The 16,298-nt window shown below is 45.2% G+C and overlaps 1 protein-coding gene across 5 annotated transcripts in view; it reads right to left on the bottom strand.

The window, feature by feature from the left end:
- Positions 1-1,302: 1,302 nt before the first annotated feature.
- The window catches only part of KIF2A (kinesin family member 2A), a 102,084-nt gene continuing 87,088 nt past the window's right edge, over positions 1,303-16,298 (bottom strand). Inside the window, exons 19-22 of one of the 5 annotated variants that reach the window (XR_008848050.1) lie at positions 14,048-14,149; positions 11,917-12,052; positions 5,615-6,359; positions 1,303-1,587 (exon numbers count right to left, since the gene is read on the bottom strand). Coding sequence is in view for 4 of the 5 variants with exons in the window: in XM_056541167.1 (XP_056397142.1) it covers positions 6,274-6,359; positions 11,917-12,052; positions 14,048-14,149 (324 nt within the window). In the remaining variant the exon portion in view is untranslated. Of the gene's footprint in view, positions 1,588-5,391; positions 6,360-11,916; positions 12,053-14,047; positions 14,150-16,298 lie in introns of those variants that run through there. The other 4 variants (XM_056541167.1, XM_056541181.1, XM_056541190.1 and 1 more) reach the window with 4 other exon arrangements.

The following is a 16,298-nucleotide window of genomic DNA, read 5'->3' as shown; positions in this document are numbered from 1 at the left end:
ATTATAATTTTTTTAACTTTATTTTAATGTTGAAAACCAGCCACTAGGGGTCTCCCTCCTAGTGGCCGGCTGCAGCCTGGCGTGACGTCACACCTGAATTCGGACCGATGGCGGCAGGGCAATCGTCCGAATTCCTTCAACCAGCGCTCGCTCCCTGCCAGTCAATCAGACAGGCGGGAGCGAGCGTTGAGAGCGCATTGGCTGCCTGGCCTCACACGCCAGCCCCGCCTCCCGCTGCTGCCTCAGGACGGACTGGACATTGGTATGATTTTAGCGCTGCGGCCATGAAATGTATTACTTTCAGCGGTGGTGAGGGTGGGGTGGGGGTAGCACCGCAGCCATGTAATGTATTTCGGGTGGGGGATGAAATGTATTGCTTTGAGTGGAGGGGGGTGGGGAGTAGCGCCACGGCCAATAACAAAGTTATTGTTTTCACCTGTACAGTATGCCTCCAGTTGTTTCCCCACTATAACTCCCAGCAGGGCAAGCTGGGAGTTGTAGTGGTGAAACAGCTGGAGGCACCCTGTATAGTGAACTAAGGGCGGAAGTGTCGGCCCCAGCAGGCATCAGTGACGTCGTGCCTGCTGGGGAAGTCTGCCTGGTAGTGAGCACACTACCAGGCAGACAAAAAGGCATTTCTGCCATAGTAAAAAAAAAAAAAAAAAAAAAAATAAAAAAAAATTAAGGCAGGGAGGGGGTTAGGGATAGATGGGCAATAGGCAGGGACAGAGAAGAAAAAAATAAAAAATAAAGGATGGTGGGTGCTACCCTTTAAGGTCAAAATGGGCTGTGTCCTTAAGGGGTTAAGGGTAGAGTCACACAGCATATACACAGTGCACAAATTACGGGAAATACATTGCGTATTTTCCTAAAGGCTACCCGCAGCAGCCCTGTGTGTGCAGTAAGATTTGGAGGTGGGCCCAGTGTACCGATGTGACTGACGCGCAGGCTCCAAACCGCCGGATAGCCTTGCTCCGAATATGAAGTATATACGCTGTGTGACCCTACCCTAAAACATAACATTGTAAACTGTTGTAGAAGCCTTGCAGGTAGCGACACATGCAGTGATCCTTGGCCAATATGTCACAGTGCGAATATAAACTGCGCCATGTGTTTACTGCAGATGTTTTACCTGAAAAAACACCAAGAGATTATTTGAAAACTGCTTCGATCTTCTGTAAAACCACGTTGGGATATTTTTGGCCACACTGCAGGAGCTACATATATATTAGCATCAATACATATAACCACCATCATTTTCACATAAACAGCAGTAAGGAGACAAAAGCATAGGACGCGCCATACTTGCCAACATTGTTCCGTTTATTGTTAACTCGTGTGCTAAAGGCATAAGTTAACAGAATGAACATAAGGCAGTAACTGTATACCTTATATCGCTCAATAGTCATCATTAAGGAATTTCTGTATGATGAAATGTACAGATGAACAGCATGGTCTAACAGCATACATTATTCATTTTGGAATCTAGACAAGAAAACGTGGTGCAAAAGAGGGAACAGCGCCATCACTCTGTCAGTGAAGCAAATGCAGCGACACTTAAACTTCATTAATGACCGGCCTTCCCTTCTAATATAAAAGTAAAAAAAATGAAATTATTAACTATACAGTAAATAACTCAATGTACATTGCACACGTGGATGATGGGAGTCACTGATGATTACTTTACAGGAGAAGAAAGCACAGAGTATGGTAGTTACCAGCAGGCCTTCCCAGAGCAAACATGGAGGGAGCAGTTCTATTAAAGGGTACTCCACTGGAAAACATTTTCTTTTAAATCAACTGGTTAAAGAAAGTTAAACAGATTACTTTTATTAAAAAAATCTTAATCCTTCCAGTACTTAGCTGTTGTATGATCCACAGGAAGTTCTTATCTTTTTGAATTTCATTTCTGTCTGACCACAGTGCTCTCTGCTGACACCTTTGTCCATTTTAGGAACTGTCCAGAGTAGAAGCAAATCCCCATAGCAAACCTCTCCTGCTCTGGACAGTCCCTGACATGGACAGGGGTGTCAGCAAAGAGCCAAAAGGAAAATGGAAATTCTAAAAGAAAAGAACTTCCTCTGGAGAAAACAGCAGCTGATAAATACTAGAAGGATTAAGATTTTTTAATAGAAGTATTGCAGATCTGTTTAACGTTCTGTCTCCAGTTGATTAAAAAAAAAAAATTCTATGGAGTACCCCTTTAAAGGAATCAGAAAATCAATGTGTGCAAACTGGCATGGACTAGCAGCACTCCCTTAAGGCAGTGTTTCTCAACCAGGGTGCCTCCAGGTGTTGCTAAACAAACTCCCAGAATGCCTGGACAGCCTCCAGATGTTGTAGTTTTGCAACATCTGGAGGCACCCTGGTTGGAAAACACTGCCTTAAAGGGGTACTCCGCCCCTAGACATCTTATCCCCTATCCAAAAGGATAGGGGATAAGATGTCAGACCCCCGGGATCGCCGCTGCGGCACCACACTATCATTACTGCACAGAGAGAGTTCGCTCTGTGCGTAATGACCGGTGATACAGGGGACGGAGCAGCGTGACGTCATGGCTCCGCCCCTCGTGACATTAAGGCCCGTCTCCCCTTAATGCAAGTCTATGGCGGGGGTGTGACGACCACCTCGCCCCCTCCCATAGACTTGTATTGAGGGGCGGGCTGTGACGTCACGAGGGGCAGAGCCGTGACGCAACGATGCTCCGGCCCCTGTATTGCCTGTCATTAGGTGCAGAGCGAACTCGCTCTGTGCAGTAATGATAGCGCGGTGCCGCAGAGGGACCCCGGCGATCTGACATCTTATCCCCTATGCTTTGGATAGGGCATATGTCGTCTAGGGGCAGAGTACCCCTTTAAGGGCAGGGCTGTAAGCACAGAGTTTGTATGGTGAAATGCTACCAAACCACAGGCACTGCATGAGCCAATAGAGCAGTGTTTCCCAACCAGTGTGCCTCCAGCTGTTGCAAAACTACAACTCCCAGCATACCCGAACAGCCGAAGACTGGGAGTTGTAGTTTTGCAACAGCTGGAGGCACACTGGTTGGGAAACAATTCAATATATCACGACTGCCTATTATTATAGAGTAGCAATGCTTCTAGTGGAGATTTCTATAATATGGCATCCAATGAATCATGGCACAGATTTATACTATAGATTGTACATGAACTATGGCACAAAAACCAAAGCCATACAGAAAAGCCCTATGGACTACTAGGTAACAGCTCAATACAACACGAAGCCTGTATAGAGTTCAAATAGTCATGTACCCAAGAGGCATGTGCTTGTTTGGCCACTAAATCTCATTCACATGGGCATATTTTACATTTGTATTAGTTCTTTTGAATATGGAGCTGATGTTATATACCCAGTGTATTTTCATAGCATTGTCCAATAGTATATTTGACAACAACATTTTTTAGAGATTTAGATCTGTGGGTGATCTGGGTTAATCCATAGACACAAAAGAGATGAATTTCCCTGCAGATTAGATCTAATGTACACATTATGGCTTTACCTTTCGAATTGTACGGAGTCATATGGCAGCCACAGAGGTGTATATGCCCATACTGTTACGCAAAACTCACAAAAACGGTCCAACAGAATGCCATATTATAGAGGAATTCTTTGCTAGCAACGTAAATAGGTACCATGCAGCGTGCAGTTCCGCCATGTGTATGGGGCCTTAAAAGGGGTACTCCATTGGCAAACATTTTATTTTTAAATCAACAGATGCCAAAATGTTAAACAGATTTGTAAATTACTTCTATTAAAAAAAAATCTTAATCCTTCCAGTACTTATCAGCTGCTGTATGATCCACAGGAAGTTCCTTTCTTTCTGAATTTCCTTTATGTCTGACCACAGTGATTAGAGATGAGCGAACTTACAGTAAATTTGATTCATCACGAACTTCTCGGCGTGGTAATTGATGACTTATCCTGCATAAATTAGTTCAGCTTTCAGGTGCTTCCGTGGGCTGGAAAAGGTGGATACAGTCCTAGGAGACTCTTTCCTAGGACTGTATCCATCTTTTCCAGCCCACCGGAACACCTGAAAGCTGAACTAATTTATGCAGGATAAGTCATCAACTGCCGAGCCGAGTAGTTCATGACGAATCGAATTTACTGTAAGTTCGCTCATCTCTAACAGTGATCTCTGCTGACACCTCTGTCCATGTCAGGAACTGTCCAGAGCAGGATAGGTTTGCTATGGGGATGTGCTTCTATTCTGGACAGTTCCTGACATGAACAGAGGAGCCAGCAGAAAGCACTGTGGTCAGACAGAAAAGAAATTCAAAAAGAAAAAGAACTTCCTGTGGATCATACAGCAGCTGACAAGTACTGGAAGGATTAAGATTTTTCAATACAAGTAATTTACAAATCTGTTTAACTTTCTGGCACCAGTTGATTTAGAAAAAAAAATGTTTTCCAGTGGTGTACCCCCTTGAGGGCGACATATGACCAAACCAAAAATGATTAAATAGCTTAGGGTGCCCTTGATCACACACGTTTTGACAGTTTCATGATACGCCCTTTCATTCCCAAAATATTTGGGTTTATAGCTTGTCTGACATTTCAGTGAATCAATCAGATGGGCGTGAACTTGATTTTAATAATGGGAGTGACTGGGTGGGGTTATACCGTCAGGCGGTGATAATCTGGCCCATCATCTCAGAGTCACTCCAAATATTAAAATTAAGTTCACGGCCATCTGACTGATTCCCTGAATTGTCAGACAAGCTATAAAACCTCATTTCTTGGGAAGTGCGTATCAAGAAACTGCAAAAAGGTGTGTGATCAGGGCTCCATAAGGTATTTCATGATAATGCAATCACATTTTTTGTGGTTGGCCACAGGTCCTCTTTTAAAGGGGTTAACCAGGATTAGTAAAACCAGGCTGTTTACTTCAAAAAAGCACCAAACCTATTCTTAGGTACTGTGTGGTATTGCAGCTCAGTTCCATTAAAGTGAATGGAGCCAAGCCAACCTGGACAGGAATGGTGCGGTTTAAAAAAAAAAAGAAATAATATTAATTAAATTAAATAGCAATTTTTTTCTTTTCCTGGATAACCCCTTTAAATGTTACAAAACTGCTGTCTCCATGGTGCACGGCCAACTCTACAATGCTTGCAAACCAAGGGTGTACAGGCATGCTTGCTCATACTAGGATTTTGGTTTAGCAGGCTTTTCATCAGATGACAGCCGTACATTACACATTAGGTCAGTGTTTCCCAACCAAGGTGCCTCCAGCTGTTGCAAAACTACAACTCCCAGCATGTCCGGACAGCCGAAGGCTGTCCGGGCATGCTGGGAGTTGTAGTTTTGCAACAGCTGGAGGCACCCTGGTTGGGAAACACTATTAGGTCAACGCTAAAAACTCAATGTTAGAGTAGAGACTGATGGTGGGGGGGGGGGGGGAGAAGGTAAATATTAATTTTTTTTATATTTTTGGAACAAATGTTAAATATAAAAAAAACAACTAAATAGTAAAAAAAAAAAGTAATAAAAAATACAACCAACCAGTGGCTAACTCTACACGTTATATGTATGCAAAAGCTGATCAGTGTCGACCAGACAGTGAATTGTTAACGAAAATGATTCAGACACTGCGTACCTGCTCTGTATTATAGAGTATAAGCTCTGTACTTCCATATGGCACATCCTACAACAAAAATAGATATGTGAGAAATTGTAACTTTACACCAACAAAAGAATGCTTGGGTTTTATTAAGGCTGTGCATAATGGAAACACGTTGGGTCAATAGCCTTCGGAAAGGCACATCGGAGGTGCGCACAGCTCGTCCATAGTATCTGTACAATCACGGATGAATAGGCAAGCATGCAAGTAGCTTAGAACCATCAGTTCTCATTCTGCAGCAATATGGAATCTTCGATGACAAGTGAGTGGAAGGTTTTCTCCCGTATACAATTTTAAAATTATTTATTAAAAAAAAAATAATAAATGAAACAGAAAAAAAGACAAACATTTGGAAAATAAGACATTGAATGGCGTATTTTGGACAAAGTGCCTCGTAGTCCCTACTGTTTGTGCCGTTTGGATCTGAAGCTTGTCTAGGCGTCAGTGTAGTGGTTAGCCCAAAACGGATATCCCATTCAGGTGAAATGGGAGGAAATTCCCACTGACATTATAAAAAGTTGACTTAACGGTTCAAGTAATGGGGTTTTACGGCCACAGTTTAATAATATAATAATAATAATGCTATGTTACAGGAAAAAGTTCTTTATAAGGTCATCCTTCATTAAAGCCTTCCCTTAGAGGGCTCGTGGTCTCTTGGGGTTTATTTGCTTGCTGGCTTGTTCCTCCTCTTGTAAAGCAGATCGGAACGATTTCACTTTGTCTAAAAGAGAGAGAGTAAAAAGGGTTTGTGTCACTCAGACTGGAATAGAACGGTTTAATAACATTATTCTTCTACAGGCCTAGAGGACCTATCTCCATCTGCGGGTCTAGTACAATTAATCCCTTCCCCATGCAGTGACTTTTTTTGGTTATTTTTTTCTCGTTCGGCTACATTGGGGAACACAGAGACTGTAGGTATATGCTGCTGCCACCAGGAGGCTGACACTAGGCAACAAAAAATAAAGTCCCCTCCTGGAAGGATATACCCTGCCTACAGACTTTTAGCTTTCAGTTTTAGCTTAGTGTCTGTAGGAGGCAGACACAGGTCAGGAGTTCTCCACACCTGGTCTTTTACTTTAAAAAGTGTTTTTAGTTCAGGGAAGCGTTTTTAGCTTTTTATCTCCTTTTTATTTCCTTGTTTTTAGGTGGGGGTTCAGGAGCATGGAGTTACCTGTTCCCCCATAAGCGATTAAGGGGCAAAGGCATAGAGTTATGCACTGTCAACCCCTTCTCACCATCGGCCAGCACCTGGGGTTGTACCTTGGGTCCTGGTCCCCCCCACCTTCCCAGCTCGTTTCGCTGTCTCAGCCCGGAATGATGCAGGTATCTAATAGCTGGCTGAAGACTTCAGTAGGTAAGTTTCTCTGGGACAGGGTGAGCATAATCCGCCAGAGCATGCGGGCTCTGTTCCCCCCACCACCCCGGAATGGGTTTCCTCCCTATCCCAATCAATTTCTGATTGGCGTGGGTTTCCCGTTCTGTGGTGACCGCCTTGAAGCAATCTTCCTTGCGCCCGTTCTCCAGAGGGGATCACTGTCCTTCCCCTGACCCTTGTCTCAGGCGATCTAACAAACACGCTAAAGGTGTTATCCTCTGGCTCTCCTCCGGACTCCCGAGCTTGGGACAGGCGCTCTCTCTCCCTCATGGGTCTCGCTCCTCCTCCCCGGCATCGTCCCATTCCAGGGGCCTTCCTAGGTCCACCTCGCCTTCATCTAAGGCTTCTTCCACCAGCTCCTGTTCTCCTGGGGTCAGGTTCTACATCTGATCCAGAGGACTGAACCAGCGTGTCTGACATGGTGGACAGCTTGGTATCAGCCATCAGGGACACCTTTCACCTAGAGAACCCAGGAACTTCGGACCCAGCTCCTGAAGTTTTCTTCCACCACTCACGTTGCTCTCCTAAGGTATTCAGCTATCATGCTGAATATGACTCCTTACTGGAAGCAGCATGGAAGCATCCAGACAAATGCTTCCAAGGGACCAATAAGGTTCAGGCGCAGTTTCCTTTTTCCCAGGACTTGATTGTGAAATGGACAACGCAGCCAGCTGTGGATCCTCCGGTTTCCCGACTGTCAAAATAGACTACTCTTCCTTTGGCGGACGCAGACTCCTTCAACTCTCCAATGCAGAAGACTACTTATGCTCACCTTCCTTGCAGTTTGCCCATTGTACGGCTTTTGCCACAGGTAAGCTGGTGGCGATTCTTTGCTCCAGGTGCTCAAGGCCTGGAACGCTGATGCTGCTTCCAAGAAATCTCTCCCTGAGCTTCCTTTCTCTGGGACCCGGCACTTCGGAAAACGCCTGGATGAGATTATCTTTGAGGCTACTGGAGGTAAGGGCTCCTTATTACCACAGAACAAGTCTCGCCGTACGAATTCCCGCAGGAAGTCATCCTCATTTCGGCCTGGGCAGAAAGACCGGCAGGCTCCTTCCTTCAAGCCTCACCCCTCCTGGAAGTCAGGTAACCGTTCCGGCCGTTTTGTGGCCAAGTCGTGCACGCGTAAGCCTCCCTCCACCTGAAGGGACGCCCCCACCCAGAAATAATTTTCGGGTGGGAGGTCGTTTGTCCCTGTTCCGGGACGTTTGGATTGCCCACGTGCAGGACTCTTGGGTCCGAGATGTCGTTTCCAACGGCTATCAAATCGAGTTTGCTTCCTTTCCAAGGGACCGTTTTTTCGATCCCGTCCTCCTCGCTCTCCTTCTTGGCGGTGGTTATTCGGGTTGCACTTCGGTCCCTTCTCGCTCAAGGAGTGATTGTCTCAGTTCCTCCCAAGGAGCGTTTTTCGGGGTACTATTCAAACCTTTTTGTCGTCCCCAAGAAAGGGGGTTCCGTCTGCCCGATCCTGGATCTGAAGCTCCTCAACTGCCACCTACTCCTGCGTCATTTCCGTATGGAGTCACTCCGTTCTGTGGTGGCACCCATGGATCAAGGGGAGTTCCTTTCCTGGATGGCTATCATAGACACTTACCTTTACATCTCAATTTTTCCGGCGCATCAATCTCTCACTATCTCCGCTTAGCCATTCTGGAAGGCAATTTTCAGTTTGTGGCCCTTCCTTTTGGACTGGCCATGTCCCCAAGGGTCTTCACCAAGGTCCTTGCGGCGTTGATTGCCATCCTGCGAGCCCAGGGTGTGTCCCTGATCCCCTACCTGGACAACCTCCTGATCAAGGCTCCAACCAGGGACCAGAATCAAGAGAGTCTCCTTTTCACTCTTCAGACCTTGTCCCGTTTCGGCTGGGTGGTCAATCAGGACAAGTCCAACCCGATCTCTGATCTTCTTGGGATTCCAGTTCGACACGGTGGCCGCTGGGGTTTGGCTCCCGCTGGACAAGCACCGCGCTCTGTCAACAGGAGTTAGTCTTCTCCGTCGTCCTGTTCCAGTTTCCATTCGTTCCTGCATGAAAGTCCTGGGTCGGATGGTGGCAGCTGTTGAGGCCGTTCCCTTCGCCCAGTTTTATTGTCGACCTCCTCAACTTACTTTTCTGTCGTGGCTCCAGACTGGTCCCGGGACGCGTGGTATGCTGACGTAGTTCGCCTAGTGGCCGACATACCACTGTGCCTCACAGTTTGTCCCGACCTGCTCTCTCAGGGTCCCCTTTGCCACCCCAATTTACTGTAGCTGCACTTGACGGCATGGTGGTTGAAACCGCAGTTTAAGGGCCAGGGGGTTCTCTCCCCCGGTGATCCGCACAATGATCAGGGCACGCAAGCCTTCCTCTCTGAAGATTTATCACCGTACTTGGCTGTCCTACTTTCTATGGTGTGAGTCTCAATCCTTCTTCCCAGTTTTCTCCATTCCACGCCTTTCCTTTTTGCAGTCTGGGCTGGAACAACGCTTGGCTCTCACTTCCCTTAAGGGTCATGTGTCGGCTATTTCCATTCTCTTTCAGCGACCTCCTGGTGTCCGACCCTCACATCTGCACTTTTCTGCAGAGTGTAGCTCATGTGGCTCTGTCGTACAGATCCCCTATTCCCCAGTGGGATCTGAATCTGGTTCTCAGTGTATTGCAGGTACTCCCTTTGAACCTCTCCGGGACATTTCTCTTTGTGTCATTTCCTGGAAGGTGGCCTTCCTCATTGCGGTCACTTCCATTCGGAGAGTTTCAGAACTAGTGGCGCTCTCCTGCCGTTCCCCCTACCTGGTCTTGAGCCAGGACAAAGTTGTTTTCCGTCCGGTCCTATCATTTTTGCCTAAGGTGGTCTCCGCCTTTCACCTAAATGAGGATATCGTCCTCCCACCCTTCTGCCCAGCTCTGTCCCATCCCAGGGAACGGTTGCTTCATGGTCTTGACGTGGTATGGGCCATTCAGATTTACCTTTTGGTCACTTCATCCTTTCGCCAGTGTGACTCTTTCTTTGTGCTTACGGAGGGTCGTAGTAAAGGGATTTCCTGCTTCGAAGGCAACCATTTCGCGGTGGATCTGTTCTGCCATCTCAGAAGCTTACCACTGCAAAGGGAAGACTCCACCTTTCCGGGTCTCAGCTCATTCCACTCGTTCCGTAGGGGCCTCCTGGGCTCCCCACAACAGGGCTTTGGCCTTGCAAGTCTGTAAGGCGGCCACCTGGTCGTCCTTGCACACTTTTACAAAAGGTTACCAGGTGCACACCTTTGCGTCCGCTAATGCTTGTTTGGGTCGCAAGGTGTTGCAGGCGGCTGTGGCCCAGCCGGGACTGCTTTGGTACATCCCACGGTCTCTGTGTCCCCAATGCTTACCGTAAAATCTCTTTCTGGGAGGATCCATTGGGGGACACAGCACCCACACATTTGTTCTGATGTCCTTGGTTCGGTTGCCGATCCAAGGGATGTTCAGTTATTTTTTTGTCTGTGGTTTCCTTGGACAGTTGCTATTTTTTCTTTCCCTATCGGTCCTCTCCCACTGCTTTGGGACTAAACTGATAGCTCAGAGTCTGGAGGGCAGAGGGGGTATATCATGCCAGGAGGGGCAGACTTTTTTTTGTTGCCTAGTGTCAGCCTCCTAGTGGTAGCAGCATATACCCACGGTCTCAGTGTCCCCCAATGGATCCTCCGTGAAAGATTTTACGGTAAGCATAAAAATCTACTTATTGTCTGCATCATCATTCTCAGAACCCTCTAACATTTTTTTTTCTTTTTTAAATCTAGGGAGCATGTGAGGGCTCAATCAATGGTAGCTAGGCTATGTTCACATCTTTATCGAAGGTTCAGTTCTGGCCTCTTTCAGAGATTTCTTTCAATGCAGAAATACTGAGATGGATTGCATAACAAAAAATTAGCATGGACAAAAAAATAAGATAATACTGCTTGTAGCGGGCGGTCCTGCTAAATGAAAGCTACAATTACACTGGGTTTTTAGGATACTGCTGCCGTATCCCATTCATTTAAATGAGCCGGCCAGAGTCTCATTTTTGCACCAACCAGTTTTGTTGCCGGACTGACCACGGCAGACAACGATTTTCAGTCAGGCAATAATTTAAATTAATGGAATGCGGCGTGGATCCGGCAGCCGCAGTGTGAATGCACCCTAAAACAGAATTTGGAAAATAGCCCCCCAGAACAGTTACTGAAGAAAAAATAAAATAAAAAAATCTCTCATTTACGGCTTTCGTTGTGTATGATAAATAAAGGTTTGGACATTTCCACAAGGAGTGATAAAAATTATGTCACTCCCCCCCATTCGATTGCTTGTACAGTACAATGCACTACTATTGTGTTGCTGTGCACTTTTCTTTGGCAGTCTCCTATTAGACAGCCAGCTAGTTCCACTTAACATATTACATACCCATATGAGAATTATTGGGAAGCTGTTAAAAGCCCAAAGGGGTCTTCATTGTTTTAGGGCAAGTCTCCTGCAACTGTACAGTATGTCTGCACTGCAAATCTATAGCAAGATTTTAAAGGGTTTAAGGTCTGAGGATCAAAACCTTCCTATTGGTATATCTATTAAGAATTCACTGACTTATTGAATGTATTACTTATACAATGCCAAGTATTGAGTAAATACATAATTTTCTTTGGATGAAAATATTTCTTTGTGACTTATGCATAAGTACATTTTGAAAATGCTAATCTGAGTGCCATTTATCCACTAAAACCAGCAACCTAATTGACAATAGAAGCTAATTAAAATAGGTAAACAAATCCTTATGATGGAATAAATATTTAAATGGTTGTAGGATATGAGAGAAAAGGGTCTGATTTGGTTTCCTAGAATACATTGTGACACCACGTGCCATCTTCAGGTGAATGGACCCAGCTCCTAGTGTTGTACAGACCTGATCAGTAGCCAAGTACATACCTCGTAATTCAGTTAGGATATCAATCTTCTGCTCTAAGATTACTTCAAGTTGTGTAGCGTAGGAATCTACATCATAGTCCACCTCTTCAGTCATTTCTAACAGAGCTTTCTCATCTTCAAGCCATCGTATAGATTCCTGTGCAATAAGAAAGGCAGAAACTACTGAGATTATGTAGTGGGGTCAGCTTAAATGGGCACTGTCATGAAATCTAAAAATTGATATGTTGTAGTACTTAAGTACTACAACATATCTCTAATATACTTTAATTAAAAAAAGTGATTTTAAAACAGTTTAAAATCACTTTTAAATTCGGCCACTAGGGGTCGCCCTCCTAGTGGCCAAATGCATTCGGCAGTGACGTCACTAATGAATTTCGACTCGTTGAAGCCTGGCAACGAGTCGGAATTCATTCACTGCGGTGCTCGCTCCCGCCTGTCAATCAGACAGGCGGGAGCGAGCGCTTTGAAGGAAGAGGACGCGCGCAGGCTCCCTGGCCTCGCACGCCGGCCCTGGCTCCCGGCAACAGGTAAAATTACTGTTCTCAATGCTTATGCTTTTGCGGGGGGAGGGGAGGGGTAATGGGTTTAGCGGCGCAGCGGGGCCAGGGGGGTTGCGGGCTGCGCGGCGGGAGCGGGATGTGCGGCCATCACGGTGTTCACCTATACAGTATGCCTCCAGTTGTTTCCCCACTACAACTCCCAGCATGCCCTGACAGCCAATAGATGTCAGGGCAAGCTGGGAGTTGCAGTGGTGAAACGGCTGGAGGTGCCCTGTATAGGTGAACTACGGGCGTAAGTGTCGGCCCCAGCAGGCATCAGTGACGTGGTGTCTGCTGGGGAAGTCTGCCTGGTAGTGAGCACACTACCAGGCACAGACAAAAAGGCATTTTTAATATGTAAAAAAAAAAAAATTAAAGGCAGGGAGGGGGTTAGGGATAGATGGGTAATAGGCAGGGACAGAAAAAAGAAAAAAAGTGATGGTGGGAGCTACCCTTTAAGGAATTACAGACATTAAAGGAAATCTGTCATCAGAATCACCCGCACTAAACCTGTTACACAGGCTTGTAGTGCGGGTGATCCTGATTAAGACACTTCTTACCTCATTAAAAACTGTGCAGCGGTTCGCCAGATATCTTCATTTTTAGTTATATGGTATTCCCAGGCTTGGGGCTCAGTGGGAGGTCCGCAGCATCAGCACAGACTCGCTTACGTCATTTTCGCCGGGCGGAGCGGCTTCCCGGCTAATGAATATTCATGGCTGCCTCATCACAGTCTTCCGCCTGGTGTAGGTCACGTGGGTAGCGCCGCGCATGCGCTGCACGCCGTACACACGGAAGCGGCATTCTCCTGCATATCTATCTGTGCAGGAGAACACCGCTTCCGGGTGTACGGTGAGTGGCGCATGCGCGGCGCTACCCACGTGACCTACACCAGGAGGAAGACTGCGATGAGGCAGCCATGAATATTCATGAGTCGGGCAGCCGCTCCGCCCGGTGAAAATGACGTAAGCGAGTCTGTGCTGATGCTGCGGACCTCCCACTGAGCCCCAAGCCTGGGAATACCCTATAAATAAAAATGAAGATATCTGGCGAACCGCTGATTCTGATGCGTGTGATTCTGATGACAGATTTCCTTTAAAACTCCAGGAGGTACCTGGACAGCTAACATGGAAGCTACTTACAGAAGAGAGATCTTTATTTACAGCCACAAGATGACATGAGAAGCCTGCTCTGCTGCTGAATAGACTGCATGCACCCACTGACTGCCCACAAGGTTGTATGAGCACAGGCAAGATTTTATATTCTATAAGAGCAGTGTTTCCCAACCAGGGTGCCACCAGCTGTTGCAAAACTTCAACTCCCAGCATGCCCGGACAGCCGTTGGCTGTCCGGGCATCCTGGGAGTTGTAGTTTTGCAACAGCTGGAGGGACCCTGGGTTGGAAACATTGCATTAGAGGAATGCTGTAACAAATACAATGATCACACACCTAATTGTTTGTTCGTCAATCCATTATACATGGTGCATATAGTAAAAACTCTAAAATAAAATAAAAATGTCTGCAGAGACATCAGCACCACAACCTTCCAATATCAAGAGGTTGCGAATCTACCGACATATGCACACGCCTACCTGGAACACAGCTCTGTGATCTTCTACTACCTGTTCCTCCATCTCCACCATCTGAGACACTGCTTCATGGAAGGTGAACAGCTGTGGGGAAACCTCTTCTTCCTGAAAAAAAGAAGTGATGAGAGGCTGGATTAAATCATGTGAATAAAAGATCTAGGTGACATGGTCAATAGACACCACTGAGGAGATTTTAAGCTAATCTTAAAGTGTCTTAAAGGGGTACTGCGGAGGAATTTTTTTTTTTTTTTTTATCAAATGGTGCCAGAAAGTTAAACAGATTTGTAAATTACTTCTATTTAAAAATCCCAATCCTTCCAGTACTTAGGCTGCATTCACATCTAGTTTTTGAAATACGGTTCCCGTATCAGGTTTTTTGTAAAAAAAAAAAAAAAACACGTATGTCTCAAAAGCGGACAGAACCGTATACAAACGTGTACAACAGTATATACCACTGTACCTTTTTAAACCGTATACGGTTTAAAAACGGTTGTTCAGTTGCATACGGTTTAAAAAGTTTTTGGGAAAAAAAAAAAGATAAGGTTTTATGTTTGTCCTTAATTAAATAAAGTTCTTCTTGTTCTATTTGTGGGAAGAACTTTCGGCGTGCACTGCGCATGTGCAAACTGCAAAACTGTATTGTGCAAACCAGACGCACATACAGTTCAGTACGGTTCCCATTGACCACTGTTTAAAAAAAATAAATAAATAAAAAAACATACGGGTTGTATCCGTTTTTTCACCCGGACATAAAACCATAGTAGACTAAGGTTTTATGTATGGAAAAAATGGATAAACAGTAAATGGTGCAAAACGTACACAACCGGATGCTACGTTTGGCATACGGTTTTCAGTGACATGTCTATATATTATATATATATATATATATATATATATATATACACATACATACATATATATATATATATATATATACATATATATATATATATATATATATATATATATATACACACACACAGTTTGCAATACGGTTTTTGCACTGAAACGTATTGCAAAAACGAGATGTGAATGCAGCCTTATTAGCGGCTGTGTACTAGAGAGGAAGTTCTTTTCTTTTTGGAATTCTTTGCTGTCACGACCACAGTGCTCTCTGCTGACACACCTGTCCATGTCAGGAACTGTCCAGAGCAGGAGAAAATCCCCATAGCAAACCTCTTTTGCTCTGGACAGTTCCTGACATGGACAGAGAGCACTGTGGTCATGACAGAAAAGAAATCCCAAAAGAAAAGAATTTCCTCTGTAGTATAAAGCCGCTAATAAGTACTGGAAGGGTTAAGAATTTTTAGTAGAAGTAATTTACAAATCTGTTTAACTTTCTGGCACCAGTTACCCCTTTAGGTGTTATTACAAAAAACCTTTTGGCATGTCACAGACACATCAAAAGTTTTGATCTGTGATCGGTCAGGGTCCCAGTGCTAAGACCCCCACCGATCAGTAGAATGAGCAGGGAGATGTACGCAGTATTTTAGTAATTTCTATTTTGGGGCCTCATAATAAGTCTATAGGATCGCATGTCAGAGAATGCTGAAAGCAGGGGGAGTGATGTGAGCTACCGCACACTTCTTCAGGCTCGCTGCTAACTGGTGAGGGTCACAGCACTGAGACCACGACCGATGAAAACTTTTGACAAGTCAACATTTTTTTTTTTAAATGGCAGGCATACTGTAAGCTGAAGTTTGTTGTGTAAAACTGGACAAACTAATAGGGACTTAGGGGGAGATTTCTCAAAACCTGTGCAAAGGAAAAGTTGCCCATAGCAACCAATCAGATTGCTTCTTTCATTTTACAGAGATCTTATTAAAAATGAAAGAAGCGATCTGATTGGTTGCTATGGGCAACTCAGCAACTTTTCCTCTGGACAGGTTTTGATGACTCTCCCCCTCTATCCCTACTATAAGATTTGATGCATGGATTTGAGCTACAAATACACGTCTATCAGACATTTGGATATGCAATGTCCTGTGGATGGGAAGACCCTTTAAGAGAGGACAGATTATCATTCTTCAGTTGACAACAGGAGTGAATCCTTACAGGGGTTTGTCCACTTTTAGAAAAAAAAGATTTTTTGTACTCACCGTAAAATCGCTCTCTTGTAGCCTTCATTGGGGGACACCTTACAGATGGGCAAGAGCATATACCCATCTGTAAGATGTCCCCAATGAAGAGTGACCGAGAAAGCCCGTTTTTTTATTCCCTAGATAAGGGCCACTCTAGTCCATGGGTTTTGCCT

This window comes from Hyla sarda, chromosome 1 (assembly GCF_029499605.1).
Source record: "Hyla sarda isolate aHylSar1 chromosome 1, aHylSar1.hap1, whole genome shotgun sequence".
Classification (NCBI taxonomy): Eukaryota; Metazoa; Chordata; class Amphibia; order Anura; family Hylidae; genus Hyla; species Hyla sarda.
Note: the sequence above shows the minus strand (reverse complement) of the source record. Positions and strands in the feature narration are given on the sequence as shown.